Below are 19,244 nucleotides of genomic sequence, written 5' to 3' on the forward strand. Positions count from 1 at the left end.
CTGAGAACAGGCCAGCGTTCCCATGCTGCCACCATGCAGGGAGCTCAGCCCCAGGCATGGGTCCCCATATGTTCAGGTCAGGGGCTCATTTCAGTCACTAAGCTTGTTCCACCGTCCCTAGCTTCCCAGTATCCTCATGGCATTGGGAGCCTTTGCTGCCTGACACCGTGTGCTGCACAGGAGCTGGTAGGAGCTTGCCTCAGGCCATCATGGAGCAGAGGCACAACCAAGGGACAAATCACCCAGCTTCTCTGATGACCCTTTGATTCTGTTGTTGAATGCAGATAATAATACCTTGCCTAGTTGTTAAGAGAATTTGTGATTTAAAAAAAAAATCTCAGCACAATGCCTGGCATGAAGTTAATTAAGATAATTGCTATTCTGTGGTTTGCTCCTGTTATTACTATGCCTGCATTATTCAGTCTTCGTAGGAATTAGACATACTGGTGCAGGAAAAGCTCCCAGCCTAAGCCAGCCCTGGTGAACCCTCACTGCTGGATGCAGAGGAGCACAGTTAATGGGGTGGCTGTGCTCCATCCCATGACAGTCCCTTTGCTTCTCTGTCAGTTTAGGAAGTTGGGGTTGCTTGGGCTTAAGGCTGGAATGGAAGAGTAGGACCCTTGCCTAATGGACAAGGGCCTGGGTTCAATTCCCAGCACCACAAAATAGTTAACCGACACATTACAAGAGGACATAGGCTGGGCTCAGGACTTGAACCTGAGCAACTCAAGAAAACACGTGAGCATCCAGTCAGTCCGACAAGTCCACTGTCTGCATGTGCATGGGAGGGACAGCCCCACAAATGCCCACTGTCCATGTTCACAGGAGGGACAGCCCCATGAGTCCACTGTCCATGTGTGCGCAGGACTGTTTGTCATCAGGTCATCTGATGAGTAAAGCAGCCCCCACGCCCTCCCCAAAGTCTAGAATCTGGTTGAACTCAGCAAGGCTGAGGATGTTAACTGTTTATGTCTGCTCCACTGTGCCAGCTCTAGCAGGCTGAAGGAGGGCTGAGATGAGGCTGCTGAGAACGAAGTCAGTAAGGGAATCCTAGGGCCACATGTGTGTGTTAGTGAGGGAAGAGTCCCAAGCCTGTGGGTCTGTCTGTTTAGTGCAACTGTGAGTCTCTCAGGCACTTGGTGCTTATGTAACTCCTTTTCATAGAGTGGCTCCTGGGTAGGCGTCCAAGCATTCACGCACATGACCCACCTGCTCTCGCTGTGACCTCTGCTCTCAGACCCTGTCAGTGAGTGTCAGCCGCTGCCATCTATCTCTTTGCTAGACTCCAGTGGTATTTTCAGGGACTTCACTCGACGCCTCTTTGGAATCTTTCTTGATAAAAGTAACTCTTATGTCCCTGTAAGCTATACCTACGTAACCCCTCACCCCCCATTTTGACTCTTATCGAACCTAAGCCTGGCCTTTAGAACCTTGCCTTGACTTCCAAACTACTCCTTAACAGGCACAGTCTAATGACTGACTCTGTTTCCCAGGCAACCTTCAAAGGCTGGATGGACATCATGTATGCGGCTGTAGATTCCCGAAAGGTAAGGACACGCATGGTGAAATGCGGCCAGCTTAGATGATAGAGAGCAAGGTGTGTGGTAGATCCATCAAGAACCACGCAGTGGGGAAGAGTAGAGGGCCGGAAGTGTCTCCTTGGACACTAAGTGCTTGTCCGGTTACTTGACCCTGGTGGCACTGACTACCCTACCCTCCTGCCTGCTCCCTGTACCGCATCCCATAGGTGACAGTGCCTTTGAAGGACAGGTAGAGCGTGAGAGGGCAGAGAGAACCCAAGCTTGTCAGCCACACAGAGGGAGGGCTGGTGGCTTCAGCATGTTGGAGTCAGCCACCTGACGACCCAGGGATTGACCTGAGTCCCTCTCTTCTGTCCTTGGACAGCCAGACGAGCAGCCTGACTACGAGGGCAACATCTACATGTACATCTACTTCGTCATCTTCATCATCTTCGGCTCCTTCTTCACCCTCAACCTGTTCATCGGTGTCATCATCGACAACTTCAACCAGCAGAAGAAAAAGATAGGTTTCCTCTCTGCTGCCAGCGGCTGAGGCCAGCCCAGATGAGAGGCTCTCTGGCCTTGTTTCTAGAGAGAGGATGCCCCTCTTCCTCTGTCTCTCTCTATCTCTGTCTCTCTTTGTCTCTCTCTCTCTCTCTCTCTGTCCCTCCCTCCCTCTTCCCCTCCCTCCCTCCCTCCCTTCCTCCCTAAAACTCAAAGTGCCACCTTATGGTAAGGCTGTCCCACTGTCCAGACACCAGCCCCAGACAACCCCTTTTGTTTGAGGCTGAACTTTGCAGTGTGTGGTTTACAACATTTCCCTGAAGTTTTGTGTTCTTGAGGCCACTCCTGGTGGGACTTTCTGCCAGAAGGAGGGACAGAGAAAAAAGATAGTACCATGGGGAGACTTGAACCTGGCACCCGTAGCACAGTGGAAGTGGAGAGGGCGTCCTCAAAGGATTCACTTCCTGTGGTAATGGTTCTTCTAAAGCACACTGGAAGACTGACTTAGACTTACCTTGTTCTCTTACAAGTTTAGTCCATGCAGGGAGTCACAAGAATTCTAAGCTGCCTTTTTATACCACAAGTTCCAAATTTTGAATTTCATAAAAAGTGAATTTGCTGTTTGCTACACTGAAAGATCCTTTTTGTGATGTTTGGAAGGGCCACAGGGCATGGTGCACACAGGGCATGGTGCACACAGGGCATGGTGCACACAGGGCATGGTGCACACAGGGCATGCACACCTTCGATAAGCACTCAGGAGGCAGAGGCAGGAGATTCTCACTCCATAGGCCATCCAGGATTACACAACGAGACCCTGTCTGGATAAAAATAATTTTTCCCATTGGTGTGACTGCCCTCTGGTCCCTTGCTCTCTCCACTTCCTGCTCTGAAAGCCTGGAGTCAGACAGTCCTATCTCACGACTTGGCCTGGAAGATTCCAGACATCTCCACTGGAACTGTCTCTGACTGTGGTAACTGCCCCAGGAGTGCTCCCTGTGGGAGTCCTTGCCACCACGATGACCTCTGGAGGGAAAGTAGTCTCTCCTGGTTTCAGTGGTGCTCAGCTGCACATCCAGAGCCGGTTGTAATTGTCCCCTCTGTGTTCTCTCTCTACTTTGGAGGTCAGGACATCTTCATGACAGAGGAACAGAAGAAGTACTACAATGCCATGAAAAAGCTGGGCTCCAAGAAGCCACAGAAGCCCATCCCCCGACCCTTGGTAGGTACAGTGGGCAGGCTAACAATGGCACACTATACATCTGTTTGGAAAGAACACACTAGGGCTACTACAGAGGAAGAAGTGACTGGCTGCCTGGTGCTGCCTGGTGCTGCCTGCCGGTCCTCTCCTAGATGCTCAGTAAGAGCTCAGCAGCCGTGATTAGGAGTGAAGCGGGTTTGCATTAGTGCTTGGCCCGTGCCCGGAGCCCTCCTATGAGACAGCACGCTGCCAGAGGTGAGCGAAGGAAAGTGATCCCTCCACTACCTGTTCAAGGCAGGATTCGGTAGTCAGGCATGGTGGCACCAAGGCAGGACTGTCACAACGTTAGAGGCCAGCCTGAGCTACATAGTGACATCACCTTTCAAATAACAAAAGCACTAAGGTTTGGTCAGTATTTTCACAGCTGCTGTGCCCTAAAACATGGTGGCAATAAGGATGTGGCAGCAGCGTGCTAACATCCCATAATCAGGAAGCAGAGGGGAGGTAACGAGAGCTGGCTCCTCCTCCTCATTCCTTCTGGACCCTCCCCTACCCCACCCCGCCAGTGGGATGGTGCTTAGTGATCTTCGGTCCAGTCAACCCTCACACTGGACCTTTTGGAGAGAGCGCTGTTCTCTTCCTGTGCGGCTTTTCACCTTGTCTAGAAATGGAAAGCAGCCGGAAAGCCTGTTTTCCCAAGCTCCGTGCTTGCTAAAGTATAAAGTCACGAGGCCATAAGGTGGCTGTGACTCACACCTTTAATCCCAGCATTCCAGAGGCAGAGACAGGTGGATTTCTGAGACCACCCTGGTCTACCAAGTGAGTTCCAGGACAGCCAGGGCTGCCCAGAGAAACCCTGTCTCAAACAACAATAACAAAACCCACGTGGAGCCTGCTGAGCTAGGGACGTGTACTCCTCCCGCATAGGAGCCAGGTGTGGCTGCCAGCACCAGGAAGGGTCACCAGCTCACAGACACCTGGAGCTCCAGCTGCAGGGTCCAGAGCCACATCCCCCCTCCAGGCACCCATGTGCACATACCCTATGCATATACTAAATGTAAATAAATCTTGGGATGGGGGAGGGTTCAAGAAGGGTTTCTCTATGCAGCCCTGGCTGTCCTGGAACTCTCTCTGTAGACAAGGCTGGCCCTGAGCTTAGAGATCCACCTGCCTCTGCCTCCCAAGTGATGGGGATTAAATGCTACCACTGCCCAGCTATGAATCTTTAAAACATGTTATTTATAAATATTACAAATGCTTGCATTCATACACACATATATGCCAGTAACGCCAGCACTCGGGAAGCTGAGGAAGAAGGACTGCTGTGAGTTCCAGGCCAATGTGGGCCACACAGTTAAGTTGCAGGCCAGCCTAACTACAGAAGGAGACCCCACCTCAGACTGATGGACTATGTTTGGAGTCTGGGCGAGAGGCAAGGATGAAGTCCACTTTCTGACTTAAGAACAGTGAAAAGGGAGGAGCTGGGTGAGGTCCTCAGGAGGTGCATGGTGAATCCAGTATGAGTGCAGCACCCTTTGTCTCTGGAGTAAAGCAGCCACTGGGGCTGGAACAGCATCAGGACGGAGAAGACCCTCAGCTGGGGTGGTGTTGCTCAGGCCAACAGAACAGTACTTGAGGACACTGAGGCCAGCTCTCCTGAAGAGGGCTCTGTGGGCGCTCCAGACAGATGACAGCAGGTACTGTCACCGAGAGGGCAACAAGGACGCACCAGGAGCAGAGCAGCAGCCCATGGGTCTAAAGGCTTCTGTGAACCTGTTTCTGTCTTTCCTCTGCAGAACAAAATCCAAGGGATTGTCTTTGATTTCGTCACTCAACAAGCCTTTGACATTGTGATCATGATGCTCATCTGCCTTAACATGGTGACAATGATGGTGGAGACAGACACTCAGAGCAAGCAGATGGAGAACATTCTTTACTGGATTAATCTGGTCTTTGTCATCTTCTTCACCTGCGAGTGTGTGCTCAAAATGTTTGCCTTGAGACACTACTATTTCACCATTGGCTGGAACATCTTTGACTTTGTGGTGGTCATCCTCTCCATTGTGGGTGAGTAAGCGGGGCCACGGGAAGGACAAGGACCCCAGGTGTGAGGACCAGATTTCTGAGAGCAGTGACAAGCAGGGTGGGCTGGTGGTGGCTCTCCTATCCCTGCTCTGTGTGCACCTCAGCCTCCCAGGAAGGTCGCATGGCTAGTGTGTTCCTCCTGGGAGCTCTCAGCACTCTTGGGTGCAAATGCTGCAGCTCAGAGGCAAGAGATAAAATCTGATTTGCCTGCAAGAGATTAAAAGTCTACCAGGAAAAGTAAAAGGAACTTGTTTTTTCCAGTGGCAATAGCCTGGGAGATGGCCCAGCTGGTAAAATGCTTGGCTGAGTGTCTTAGTCAGGGTTACTATTGCTGTGATGAAATACCATGACCAGAAGCAACTTGTGGAGGAAAGGGTGTTTTCATTCAGGGTTCATCGAAGGCAGTGAGGACAGGAACTTAAGCAGGGCAGGGACCTGGAGGCAGGAGCTGGTGCAGAGGCCATGGAGGGATGCTGCTTACTGGCTTGCTCATTATGGTTTGCTCAGCCTGCTTTCTTATAGAACCCAGCACCACCAGCCCTGGGATGGTCCCTCTCACAAAGGGTTGGGCCTGCCTCCATTCACTAATTAGGAAAATGCCCTCCAGGCTTGCCCACAGCCTGTTCCTATGGGGACGACATCTCAGTTGAGGCTCCCTTTTTTCCAGCTTGTGTCAGGTTGACATAAGCCAGCCAGTACACTGCACAAGCATGAGGGCCTGAGTTTGATTCCCAGCATCCATGTTCTGGGCGTGGTATACACACTTATAATCCCTTTACTCGGGAGGCAGACAGGGAAGAGCCCTGGGCTCACTGGCTAACCAATGTGGCCTAATTGATGGACTCCAGGCTAGTGAGAGACCCTGTCTCAAAAAACAAGATGGATAATACCTACAAAATGACACCCAAGGTTGACCTTGACGTGTAAGTACATACACACGTGCACGTGATGAGAAGAGTGGGCGGAGATTGCTAAGGGGACAGTAACTGCAGCAGTGATCACAGGTTCTGGCTACTGAGACAGCACTAACTGGAAAGTTCTCCCCACATTGTCTCACTGGGGCCTTACGATGTCACCAGAAAGGAGGTGTCTTATTATCTTCGCTGCATGGGTCATTTACCCAGGAGGTAAAAGAAACAGAACTCAGATTAGCCCCAGAGTTCCTGTTTTCTTCAACCTAAAAACACAGCAGGTTGGGGTTCTGGGGTGAAGAGAGAATGTGTGAGCCTGTTGACTCCTCAAAACATGCTGTCGCCGCCTGGAACAGCATCCCATGTGCTGTGTGCATGCCTTGGCTCCAGGCAGGCGTGACTGACTTCTAATACCACAAAACAGTGCTGAAAACAACAAAGACAGACAGACAGACAGACAGACAGACAGACAGACAGACAGACAGGGAGGTAGTCAAGAGCACGGCTGGCTGCACCCTGGTCTGAGGTTGGTGACTGTGAACACAAGACAGGTGACCTCCCTTTACCTACATCACCCTGTAAGGACAAAGATGTCATGTGGGACACTGAGTCTTGGGGCATTTTCCCAAGAATCCCTAAGCTAGAGTATCTGAGGTGAGTCTGCACAAGGTCTTGGCTTTTGAGAGTCACTGCCTATACTCACCTTCTGAAGTACGCCTCACGTCTCTGGTTCCCATACCACCCCCTTCCTTTAGACTTATGTCAGGGCATGGTGCTACACACCCTTTAATCCCAGTACTCTGGAGACAGAAGCAGACAGATCTCTGTAAATTCAAGGCCAGTCTGGTCTACATAGCAAGTTCCAGAACAGCCAGGGCTACATAGTAAGACCCTGTCTCAAGCAAACGAAAAAGCTTATTTGTGTAACTGTTTTGCCTGCATATGGATATGCAAGGAGAGGACCTTTCCTGGGTTTTTATTAAGTGTGTTTGCCTGGAGATTTTTTATATATATATATATATACATATATATATGTATATATATATATGTGTGTGTGTGTATATATATATATATATATATATATAGAGAGAGAGAGAGAGAGAGAGAGAGAGAGAGAAAGAGAGAGAGAGATCCATACCCATGGAGGTCCAGAGAGTGCTGAATTCTCCAGAACTGGATATGCAGACATTTGTAAGATACCATGTGGTTGCTGGGAATTGAACCCAGGTTCTCTAGAAGAGCAGTCAGTGCTCTTAACCACTGAGCCATCTCTCTAACCCCAGTTTTTATTTTATTATATAGTGTGTGGGTGTTTGTGTGCATGTATAGCTGTGCACCATGTGCATGCAATGCCCTCGAGGCCAGAAGAAGTTGTCAGAGCCCCTGTGACTAGAGTTATGGGTGGCTGTACACTACCATGTGGATGCTGGGATTGGAGCCTGGGCCTTCTGCGTGGACAACAAGGGCTCTTAGCTGCTGTGCCCTTCTCCAGCCCTTCTCTTCTGGCTTGAAACCTTCAGAGGAGAGACTCTTGAGTTCTGAAGCTGGTCTCAATACTTGTGAATTCTTATGGCAAAGAGACCCTTCCCTAGTTAAAAGCTTCATTTGAGTGGGTGTTCATCTTGGCTCCTTGGCCTGTAGAAGGCAGAAAGTAAGGCTGATGTAGAGAGAACAACTCTAGCTCTCACTAATGGAAAGAGAACAGCTCTAACTCTCACCCCTGGCCTTTCCATCTCCTCTTTTATCCGTGGCCTTCCTTGGACCCCCCCCCATGCCACTCCAAGTCACTTCTTAGTTTTAAGACACGTGATCTGTGTAAGCTGGGTCACAGGGGGAAAGGGGAGGCAGTTGTCCACTTCTCCCCTGCTTTTGCTCCCTGCTTTGAAACTGCCCTCTGATTTACACCTTTCAGCTCAGAATCTTGGGGCACCAAGCAGAAGGCCCCCTGGGTGGGCCGCTTTAGTCTCCAAGGCGAGCTGTCTCGTGAGGATGGGGGTGAGAAGCGAAGAATAGGATGTTCTGAGAATGCAGAGCATCCGCAGAGGAATTAGACATGAAGTCAAAGGGTAGTGTGTCACGGGGAACATCTCGCTCCCTGTTTGCAGAGTAGAAATCTGGCGGTATTGTGGAGAACATTTGAAAGCTGTGTGTGCACACATGACACAGAGGGTCCTTGATAGGAGAACAGATTTTGCTCCAGCCACAGGAAGGGATAGTGTGAAGCCATTTCCATCTGAGGAGCCAGAGTTGCAGACAAAACCAGTGAACATCTTAATACAGAGCTACAGAGAGAGCCCTGTCCCATCTCCTAAACATAGAGGACACCAGTGAACATCTTAATACAGAGCTACAGAGAGAGCCCTGTCCCAACTCCTAAACATAGAGGACACCTTGTTGTTAATGAATGCACACATAGTAAAACTATAAAAACACTAGAACCATTGTGGCCTGTGCATGCCTCCAGGGTTATGTGCTGGCCACGGTTAAGCCCTGAGCACACCGTCTCCACACTACTGCGTTCTCCACATTTCTGTCTTTGGAACGTGTCACTGTTCATCGTGACGCCCATTCTACACGCCCGTCCGTTGAACTCGTGCGCGTCACAGTGCTGGGTAAGAGGAGGGCAGGGGTCCCTGACCTCAGTACTCACATCCTCTGTTCCTCCCTCAGGAATGTTCCTGGCTGATATCATTGAGAAGTACTTCGTCTCCCCAACCCTATTCCGAGTTATCCGATTGGCCCGTATTGGGCGCATCTTGCGTCTGATCAAGGGCGCCAAAGGGATCCGCACCCTGCTCTTTGCCTTAATGATGTCGCTGCCCGCCCTGTTCAACATCGGCCTCCTGCTCTTCCTCGTCATGTTCATCTTCTCCATTTTTGGCATGTCCAACTTCGCATACGTGAAGCACGAGGCCGGCATTGACGACATGTTCAACTTCGAGACATTTGGCAACAGCATGATCTGTTTGTTCCAGATCACAACGTCTGCTGGCTGGGATGGCCTGCTGCTGCCAATCCTGAACCGCCCCCCTGACTGCAGCTTGGACAAAGAGCACCCAGGGAGTGGCTTCAAAGGGGACTGTGGGAACCCCTCGGTGGGCATCTTCTTCTTTGTGAGCTACATCATCATCTCCTTCCTGATTGTGGTGAACATGTACATCGCCATCATCCTGGAGAACTTCAGCGTGGCCACCGAGGAGAGCGCCGACCCTCTGAGTGAGGATGACTTCGAGACTTTCTATGAGATCTGGGAGAAGTTTGACCCAGACGCCACCCAGTTCATCGAGTACTGTAAGCTGGCAGACTTTGCCGACGCCCTGGAGCACCCGCTCCGAGTACCCAAGCCCAACACCATCGAGCTCATCGCCATGGACCTGCCCATGGTGAGCGGAGATCGCATCCACTGCTTGGACATCCTTTTCGCCTTCACCAAGCGAGTCCTGGGAGACAGTGGGGAGTTGGACATCCTGCGGCAGCAGATGGAGGAGCGGTTCGTGGCATCCAATCCTTCCAAAGTGTCTTACGAGCCTATCACAACCACTCTGCGGCGCAAGCAGGAGGAGGTGTCTGCAGTGGTCCTGCAGCGTGCCTACAGGGGACACTTGGCTAGGCGGGGCTTCATCTGCAGAAAGATGGCCTCCAACAAGCTGGAGAATGGAGGCACACACAGAGACAAGAAGGAGAGCACCCCGTCCACAGCCTCCCTCCCCTCTTACGACAGCGTCACAAAGCCAGACAAGGAGAAGCAGCAGCGTGCGGAGGAGGGCAGAAGGGAAAGAGCCAAGAGGCAAAAAGAGGTCAGGGAGTCCAAGTGCTAGAGGAGGGGAAAGGAAGCTTACCCCGGCTGAACACTGGCAAGTGAAAGCTTGTTTACAAACTTCCGAATCTCACGGATGCAGAGCAGCTGTGCAGACGCTCGCTGTACTGGAAGACCTATACCAAACATAGTCTGCTTACATGTGACATGGTGGCATCCTGAGCGGTGACTGCTGGGGACAAAGGACCCTGCTCCCTGGACTCACAGATCTCCTATCGCTTGGGCAGACGGTTACTGCATGTTCCACACTTAGTCAATGCAACTTAGGACTAAACTAACCAGGATACAAAACCGAGGCGGCTGCCGGGACCAGCAGATCACCGCTGCAGCCAAATGGATTTTATTTTTTCATTTTGTTGATTCTCAGAAGCAGAAAGCATCACTTTAAAAGTTTGTTTGTTCATGCAAACAATATTTGAATTCTTACATTAGTTAAGCTAAGCAGCAAAAAGAAACACACACGCACACAGACACACAAAGACACACACACATTCAGCCTATGTCACTAATCGTCTGTTTCTTTAACATAACAGCATCTTCTCCACACGAGCGGCACGTGGTTTGGAGATGGGTGGGGGAAAAAATCAGGGTTTCAGGCTGAGGAGGACTTGCTCAGGCCAATCCCAAATATTGTGCTCGTTCAATGCATAGAAGTGACCTGCATGATGGCATGCTGTGTTCAGAAGTCATGCATGAGACCCACACACCACAAGACACTAGTACTCCTGTCCCCGTCCACAGGCTCAGCCTGCGGACAGGACCAGCCCTGCACCGTTCACTGTATTTGGAGAAATGGTAAGAGTTCCACACCGGCTGCAGTCCTCTCAGTGTAGGATTCTTTCGTACACCTCTGGGTAGGGAGACATAATTAACCAATTGACCACTACCAACAAAACAATCCAACCAAACGAGCAGATGGATCCGCGCGTGTACATGTTTGACAGACATCTCTAACATACTGATGGATCCTCGCGTGTACATGTTTGACAGACATCTCTAACGCACAGCCATTGTTGCACATTTTGCTGCTCTGTCCAGTTCATGGGGAGACTTTTGGCCCTGAATGGCTTGTACTATTAATGTCACTGTAAAACCAAATCCTAGGGCTAAAAAAATTAATAACAATAGAAAAGAGTTCATTTGTATCTCGCAATATTCTGACGATTGTTTAGCCTTCATACTGGAGAACTGACACTTGGGGTAGAGATAAAGTGCTATTTATCGTAGCATGTTACCTCTAGGGGGCCTTTGGGGGACTACAAAAACCTTTGGGGGTTTGGGGTGCTTACTACATTCAGTGTCATGTCTGTCTGCTTTTCTCCAGGCTCAGGTAGCTATGGGAAGGGGTTCAGATATTCTGAACTGCCCTCTCCTGCAGAAGGGTTGTCACAGGCTCCCAGCTGCATGGTTCTTCCTGCTTCCGCCATATCCCTCCAGCCAGCAGGGCTCCCCTTCCCGGCTGCTCAGGGCTGGTGAGGACAGCAGTGTTGGCTGGGATGTGGCTGCAGACTCTTCCATTTGTGATTAGAATGATGGTCTCTAGCAGGACCTGGTGGAGAGACGGGGCTGCCTCTGGACCGAGCCTACTTGGTCTTGTTTCTGCGATGGCTTTTGTGAGAAGGGACTCAGTAGTAATTCTTTAGGGTGTCGCAGCTCCCCCCGGCTTTCTTTTCAGCCCACCTTGCTTTCTGCGTTAGTGGCCTGCCCACTGTTGTTGGGGGATGGCTTCCGGAGGGGCCCCATATCTTCCATTCCATCTCCTGCTTTACAGAAGACGGTTTTTAGTCCAGGGTGTCTCACCTGACCACAAGGTTTTAAAGCCAAGACGCTGCACTTGAATGTCAGAAAGTCTCTGAACCAAATCAACACAAACCCTTCCTGAGCATAGTGTGGAGGGAAGCGAGCAACCCATCAGTAGACACATGAGACACACCAGTCTGCCTTGCAGTAGAAGCGCTCCGATGTAATCTCCCAGTCCACCTGACTAGTTTTGCATAGAACAAACCACAGCAGAGTCAGTGAGCAGAGCTTTCTGTCGTCCTGGGCTGGCAGACACCATCCAACTCTCCCAGCTCTGGGAGTGGGGCTGTGTCACCGCAGCTAGGACAAGCATAGAGCACCACCTGCAGGCAAGGTCGCAAACAGCACAAAACAGGAGCTGACCTGTGGTTATTCTTTTTAAGAGAATTATAAATACTGTAATATACAACTTTATTTTATTGGCATGCCTTTTTGTAAATACAAATTACTGACTTATTAAATAGGAAATGGCTTCTGGCTTACGCCACTGTCATGGTTATTTTTATTTTTTATACTTTCCTTTCTTCTTAGAATTTAGAAGCTGTCAGCCAATGTATACCCCTAACCAGACAGACAAACAAAAAAAAATTTTTTATTGCTAATGGTCTTTTCCAAAACAACAAAATATATATATATATTTTTGTTCCAATGTGCAATAAATTCTAACCACTTCTATGCAAGATTTGGCTAAACTTAATCATTGTTCTTAGATCTTGAGATGGGCAACAGCTATTTGATCCTGCTAGGAACACCAAGCACCGTGCTAGCAATGGTAAGCTGTTAGATCTGACCCTCCTCCCCCAGCTCCTGACCCAGCCTGGCAGGCTGTGCCTCAGTTTCCCACACCCTCCAACAGCCTTGTAGGGAAGAAGCCACCTCCAACTGTGCTTGCTCTGAACTTTCACTTTGATTAGGTAGGCCCCTCCCACCAAGACCCCTCACCCTCTCTCCCTCCACCCAGCTGCCCACCTCATCCTCTCTCCATCCTTGCTCCACACTCCTTTCTTGTGAACCACACCATCACCAGCAGTTCACACCCGCAGTTAACAGGCATTGAACCTTAAAGAATCAGCTATGGCGGTTTTCGGTTGGTTTGCTTTTGTTTTGCGTCCTCATTCCGTGAGCAAGTGGCAGCGCTTTTGCCAAACATTCATGAGGCCCATCAAAGAGCAGCAGAAGCCAGTACCACTGCACATATATATATATAGATATATAAATATAATATAAATATTTATTTTTTGTAGCTGGGTCCTTGGTGCAGTATTTATATTCCACGATCCTCCTTTAAAAATAATAATAAAAGGACAAAAAAGCAAAAAGTCATGTATGCTGTTCATTTAAAACGCAGAGCCAAAGCCCCTGAGCAGTAGTCACCATGACTACTGGTTGTGTGAAAACACTCCCCTCTCCCTTAACTTCCCTGTGGTTCAGGGTGAGAGGCTGGGAGTCACAGGGCAGAGGGTGGGAGCAGGAGAATCGTCCTCAGTCCGAGCGAGCGAGCGAGCGAGCGAGCGAGTGGCCCTGCTCTCACTAACAGGAAATGAGCCACTTGGGCCTCGGGGAGAGACAAGCTCCAGTCAGAGCCCCTGGAGCCACATACAGCGCCCCAAAGGGCTTCTCATTTTACCACCACAACCAATGTAAACTGTAAAAGACCAATAGTGTTAGTGAGCGCATGGAGCCCAACGCTGCCCTAAACGACACATGATTTTTAGAAAAAGTAAATCACTTTTAGCCAAAAGGAAACAAAACTAAAAACGGCCCTTTTTTCCACACGAAGGGAAGCCTGTCTTGCTGTATGTCTGTGTTTGACTTTCCAGTTCTTGAATTCTGGAAGGGGTCTGGGAACCGGGACTGTGGAGCTTTTGGGAAGGAGGAGAACCAGAGTCTCCCATTTCTAAGTAGGCACTGCAGAGAAAAGCCAGGTCCTGACCCCTGCCCCCAGGCCCCTGCTTGCTGATTGCATGTGGCATTAGCCTTAGGCTGGGCCCCTCCCTCACCAGTCCCACCCAGCAGAGCCCCCAGAGATGACTTCAACCAACCCAGCTGGTCTGGCCTTACTTCTGCCTTGATCATGGATAGGATTTAAGAAAGAAGAAAAACCCACCCCCATTCCCCAAGGCTAGCGCATGCTGCCTAGCAGCCTCCACTCCACTAGCTAGTGCTGGGCCCTGCGTTCCACCCACTCCCATTATCAGCCCGGCAGACTGGGGCTGCCCCCTTCACATCTGTGCAGGGGAGGGGGCACCCCTCGGGGACATCCCTCTCCAGGCCATGTCTCCTGGTCTAGGAACACTCAGGAGGATCTTGAAGTGCCCACTCTAGTCCACGCTAGTAGCTGAACTGGAGAGAGACGGCTGGTAGGTCAGTCCCTGTCCTTGTCCCTCAGCCCCAGCCTCCAGGCCTTCTGTGGAGGTAAAATTGCCATGGGTCAGGACTTGGTGACCCGAGTCCTGAGCATCTTCTGTAACGATGCCTCTTTCTTTTCTCAGATGTTGCCCAAAGTTTTGCAAAAAGCTTCGTTCATTTCAGGTACTCCCCCGCCCCCTAAAGAATTAGCTGCCGTCAGTCAGCCAGGGGGTCAGGAGAAGAGGAAGTCTGGGTTCAGAGGTCAAGACTTGCACCCCGGCCTGTGCTTCTTGCCTCTTCTCGAGACTGCCAAGATTTCCTCCATTAAAATACTCCTGAGGCACCCCTGCCCCTGACCCCACTGCTGTTTGCTGTACATAAAGGCTAAGTGGGGTGAAGTGGGCAGGTGTGCACATGTAGGCGTGCACATGTGTGTGTGCGTGTGTGTGCGTGTGAAGAATGCACATAGGTAAAGGGGAGTGTGGTCCAGTGGTTCCAGAAGAGGGACAGAACTGTGTTCCATCCCTAGCTTGACCACTGGCTCGCTGTGTGGCCTTGGGCAAGTCACTTAACCTCTCTGTGCCTCAGTTTCCCCATCTGTAAAATGGGGATAATAATACTGACCTACCTCACAGGGGTGTTGTGAGGCTTTAACTAGATGTTTTGTAAAGCGTTCTGAGATACAGAGACAAAGGCGCCAGGGAAGGGCAAAGCATTCTTTGGACTTGAGGAAGAGGAACTAGTACCATAAACGCTGCTATTCTGAGAGCCATTTTAAACTGCACTGCTCCACCCCCCGCTTCTCATCACCAGGACAGCAGGTCGAGAAATGTCTTTCCTTGCACTTGCTTCTGGGGTTTGTGATTCTTCTAATTTTCCCCCTTGCTGTATCTCCCTCCTTACCCCCTCCACTCGTTCCCTGTTCTGTTTATGCGGAAATGGCAGAAACGCTTGAGAAATGCGAATGTGTAAGTGGACTGGAAGTTTATAGTCTGGATTTTCAATTTTACTTTGTACTGTACATCTTTTTACTTTAGAATTTGCAATAAAGGGTTACGTCAATCTTGTTTTCAACTCTCCTCTTGGACTGGCCTGTCATTCTGTCATGGCTCTCACCCCAGACCCCTAACCCCAGGATCCCCTGGCAACAGCTCTCCAAGGCTTGGTTTCCGGGTGGGGCTGGCTCGTCCCTCGGAGATGGGTGGGAAAGTGGCAAGGAAGCTTGCTTGAGTGACTGAGTGGCACTGCACACTCTGGACTACACACACACACACACACACACACACACACATGCATTATCTAGGCTCCACATCTGGACTACACACACACACACACACACACACACACACACACACACACAGTATCTAGGCTCCACATCTGGACTACACACAAAGCACACACACATGCAGTATCTAAGCTCCCATCTGGACTACACACACACCACATACACACACATACACATACACATCTGGACTACACATACACACACACACACACACACACACACACACACACACACACCCAGCACCTCGGGGCACAGTCTTGCAAGTCTCACAGCTCTGGTTCAAGAGGCCGACTGCACCCCTAAGAAGCAACAGTTTCCCAGCACGCAGCGTACAGAAGCCAAGCACGCGGGCGCTGGGCAACGCTGGGGACCCCTGGTCGGCTCCCGCGCCCCCACTTCCAACCAAGCAGCCACAGACCGCGCCTCCGCCCCGTTAGGAAACTTTATAGCCGTGCGCTGCTGACCGTTCACAGCGCCCGGCAGAGGGGCGAGGTTCGCTGCTGCGCCCAGGCCCGAGGCAGGAGCGGCTCCGCTTCCCAGCTGCAGGGCGACCGAGCGGGTCTGGGCGGTGAGAAGGCAGCCCGGCCTCGGGCACGAGACCACGCAGGGTCGCCATCGCGGTGGTCGCCGGTGATCCACAGGGTTAGCAAGGTGATCAGCGCCCCGGAGCACAGCGCGCCCAGGAAGCCGGCGAAGAGGCCGAGCGCCAGCGGCCCGGCCCAGGCTGAGGGGCTGCGCGTGTACGGAGGCTGCGGCAGGCGCTCCACGATCAGTTCCAACTGGTCCCAGGCGGGCGTAGGGGACGCGGCACGGCGAGCGCGCGGAGCGGTGGAGGGGCTGGGGGCGGGGTCGGGGTCGGGGTCGGGGCCTGGGGCAGGGGCCGGGCCCGGGGCGTGGGCCATGATTGGGGCGGGGCCCGGGGCAGGGGCTGGAGCCCTAAGCTGCTGCATGTAGCTCGCGCCCGACCTCCGCAGCTGCAACGTCGCTTGCTGATGGAGGTTCTTGGCCAGCTCCCGCGCCACATCAGGGCGGCCGCTGCGCCGTAGGGCTCGGGCCACGCGGTCCCACGACAGGGCCGGGGCCTGGGCAGCCAACCAGGTCGCCAGCGCCTCGCGGCAGCCGTCGGAAACCTCCCTGGACTCGGGCACGACCTTCGTCTCCTTCGAAGGCTGTACGGCTGCGGCGCGCCGCCGCTCATCATTGAGCGAGGGCGTGGGCGGTTCGGGCGTCGCCAGCCGGACCTCAGACAGCCGGGCCAGCTCCGCTGCGGCCCGCCGCCGTTGTTCCACCAAGTCCTGCGCCCCGAGCTTGACTATGGATGGCTCGGGCGTCGCCAGCCGGTCCTCAGATAGCCGGGCCAGCTCCTTGTCCACGTCGGGCTCGGGCGCCTCGAGAAGAGATCGGAAGTGGCTGCACTCCTCGGGGGTCAGCAGTTCCGACAGGCGGACTGCTGCGTGGGGGCCCATGGCGTCCAGCGCGCTCGTGGGGGCCAACACCCCGTTGCAGAGGGCCAGGATCAGCGCCCACGCCATGGCTCGGCCGGAGGGAGGGGCTCCGAATGCTGAGACTGGGTTGCGAGGCTAGGGGATTGTGGCGCAGAGATGAGGAACTTTCGTGGAAAGCGGAACTCTCTTTGCAGAGAGAACTCGGCTACCAGGGGTGGGGGTGGAGCACAGATCTGACCGCCCAGGGTTCAGAGGAAAAAGGTTCCCAGCAGCCCTCCTCCTCACCCTCAACCCCCTTCCTCCCACCCCATGGTGGGTGGGAACTAGTGACCCAACCTATGGTAATGGCTGTGGGATTGGTTAGGAGTCTGGGCCTTATATTGAAGTGCCTACTCTAACCCCACTGATACCCCAACCTCTTCTAATTTATTTACCACCCTTCGACTTCTAACAGAAGCGCTGGAACCTCTGCTCACTATCAGCTTCCAAATCCAGATTCAAAGTTCCAGATTCCCTCTCAGCATGCCTTGTTGTTAGCATGCTCTCACAGCTGCTAGTCTAAGCCCTCATCTCAGGACTGAGCAAATTCCTGGTTCCCCCATCCACACACAGGGCCCACTCTTGCCTAACGTCATTTCCCAAGGCGGCTTGACTGTGGATCCGCTCACAGGCCAGCAGTTTGGCCTCCCTGGTGAACCCCGCTGTTTCATCCCTCCTGAAGGATGCCACACGAAAGCACAGTCAACACACACATATCCCCGGCCCCCTACCTCGCCCAACACACTGCTGCCGCCAGGTCTTCTTACTGCCCTGCCCTTGAGCCGGAGATCTTCACATTGCCCCAACAGTGACCAGTACCTAAGTGTTCAGGAAAGGCCTGTTGACTCTGTGTGTGAATTCTTGTGAGCCAATCCCCTGTCCACAGCCACCTACCCACCTGCAAGCTGAGGCTTTATTGTGGTGTACCGGCCCTTAAGGGTAGCTTCCAGTCTCGCCTGACTCCTCCAACATCAGATATCCGTACTCCCGCCTTTATTTTATGCTCTAGTCCCAAATAGCAGACGGTGCCGAGAATACCCTCTCTGGCCTCCACGTTTTGCTGGCCTCTAGCCCTCCTACCTGGGAAGGTTTCCGACCCACCATTTGTGACAGCTTTTTCCCCGAGTCTGTGTGGTGTGGAGCTCTTGTGTGTGCAGTGGTACAGGCCTGAGGCTAACAGGTTCCATCAGTTCCCTCCTTCCTAAGAGTCAGAGTCTCTGAGCTGAATCCAGAATCCACTGATAGAGTTAGTCCAGCTAGCTGTCTCACTCTGAGGGAGCACCTATTTCTGCCTTCCAAAGGGCTGGAATTACAGGTGAGCTGCCACACTAACCCAGCTTTACATGGGTGCCAGGGATCCGAACTCTGGCCCCCACACTTGCATGGCATATACTCTACCTGTTGAACCATTTCCACAGCCCTTTTGGGCATTCTTGAGAGAAGCCATTTGTCCTTCAGTGTGTACTCCAATGAATGCAGAAATTCTAGGGTCTACTCAAGTTCCCAGTTACTGTGTCACCATCAAACAACTGTGCCAGCTCTGAGAAGATTCCTATGACCTTACCCCAGCACCCCTATCTAGTTTTTATAGTTACGCAGGATATGTTTGGGGGGACCATCCCCACTGTGAATTATCAGGGGGTATCCTTGGCAGTTTGGGATGGTGGTTGTTTTATTTGGCATTCCCACAATTCCTTCAAATGCTAGGTGCATGACAAACTGCAGGAGGGCTTACCTGGACCTCCAAAGTCCAAGAGGTTTCGTTCTTTGAATCCGATAATATACACATTTGTCTCTCTGGAGGCTGCTTCTGGCTTTGCCTCCCGAGAGCCTGTAGTGAGCCCTCAGATAGAGTCCAGCACACTGTCCCCTTGGCCCATGGTATATTTTTAACGGTCCAGCTGTGGCAGGCAAAGGCCTGATAGTGGGTCCCAGCCTCTCCATGGGACTTTTAAATGGTGTCCCCAATTTTTCCACCTCCCACCTTATCATGAGCTGTCAGTGATAACTGGGACTGAAAGGCAGGGAGGGAATGGGCGAAGGATCTCTGTGGCCTATAACACTGGGCCTCAGATGTCTCCAAACCTTGCCCTCCACCCTGAGGAAGACGAGTATGACCCTCATATTGCTCATCCGGGGCTACCGCCCTGCTCTTGGGGGCCCCTTTTCTGCTTCTGGTCCCAAAACTTTCTGCCGAAGGGACAGAAACACTCAGAGCCCCAGCCATGACTCTGACAACCCGAGTAGCTAACACTCCTCACATCCCAATACCCACAAGCAATCCTCTG

At 52.0% G+C, this 19,244-nt stretch overlaps 2 protein-coding genes across 8 annotated transcripts in view; one reads left to right on the forward strand and one right to left on the reverse strand.

The window, feature by feature from the left end:
* Positions 1-15,266, forward strand: part of Scn8a (sodium voltage-gated channel alpha subunit 8) — a 173,442-nt gene extending 158,176 nt beyond the window's left edge. For 6 of the 7 annotated variants that reach the window (XM_087556058.1, XM_087556060.1, XM_087556063.1 and 3 more), the window contains 5 exons: positions 1,494-1,547; positions 1,906-2,043; positions 3,142-3,246; positions 5,022-5,292; positions 8,892-15,266. In XM_087556058.1, the coding sequence (XP_087412184.1) occupies positions 1,494-1,547; positions 1,906-2,043; positions 3,142-3,246; positions 5,022-5,292; positions 8,892-10,039 (1,716 nt within the window). In that variant the 3' untranslated portion in view covers positions 10,040-15,266. 7 annotated transcript variants of the gene reach the window in all.
* A 635-nt stretch (positions 15,267-15,901) lies between these two features.
* On the reverse strand, positions 15,902-17,004 carry Tmdd1 (transmembrane and death domain 1). Its single transcript, NM_001401251.1, is given in 1 exon segment — positions 15,902-17,004. A coding segment is annotated over 1 exon segment (1,065 nt). The 3' UTR covers positions 15,902-15,939.
* Positions 17,005-19,244: the final 2,240 nt, after the last annotated feature.

The sequence above is a fragment of the Rattus norvegicus genome, chromosome 7 (assembly GCF_021556685.1).
Source record: "Rattus norvegicus strain SHRSP/BbbUtx chromosome 7, alternate assembly SHRSP_T2T, whole genome shotgun sequence".
NCBI classification, from domain to species: Eukaryota; Metazoa; Chordata; class Mammalia; order Rodentia; family Muridae; genus Rattus; species Rattus norvegicus.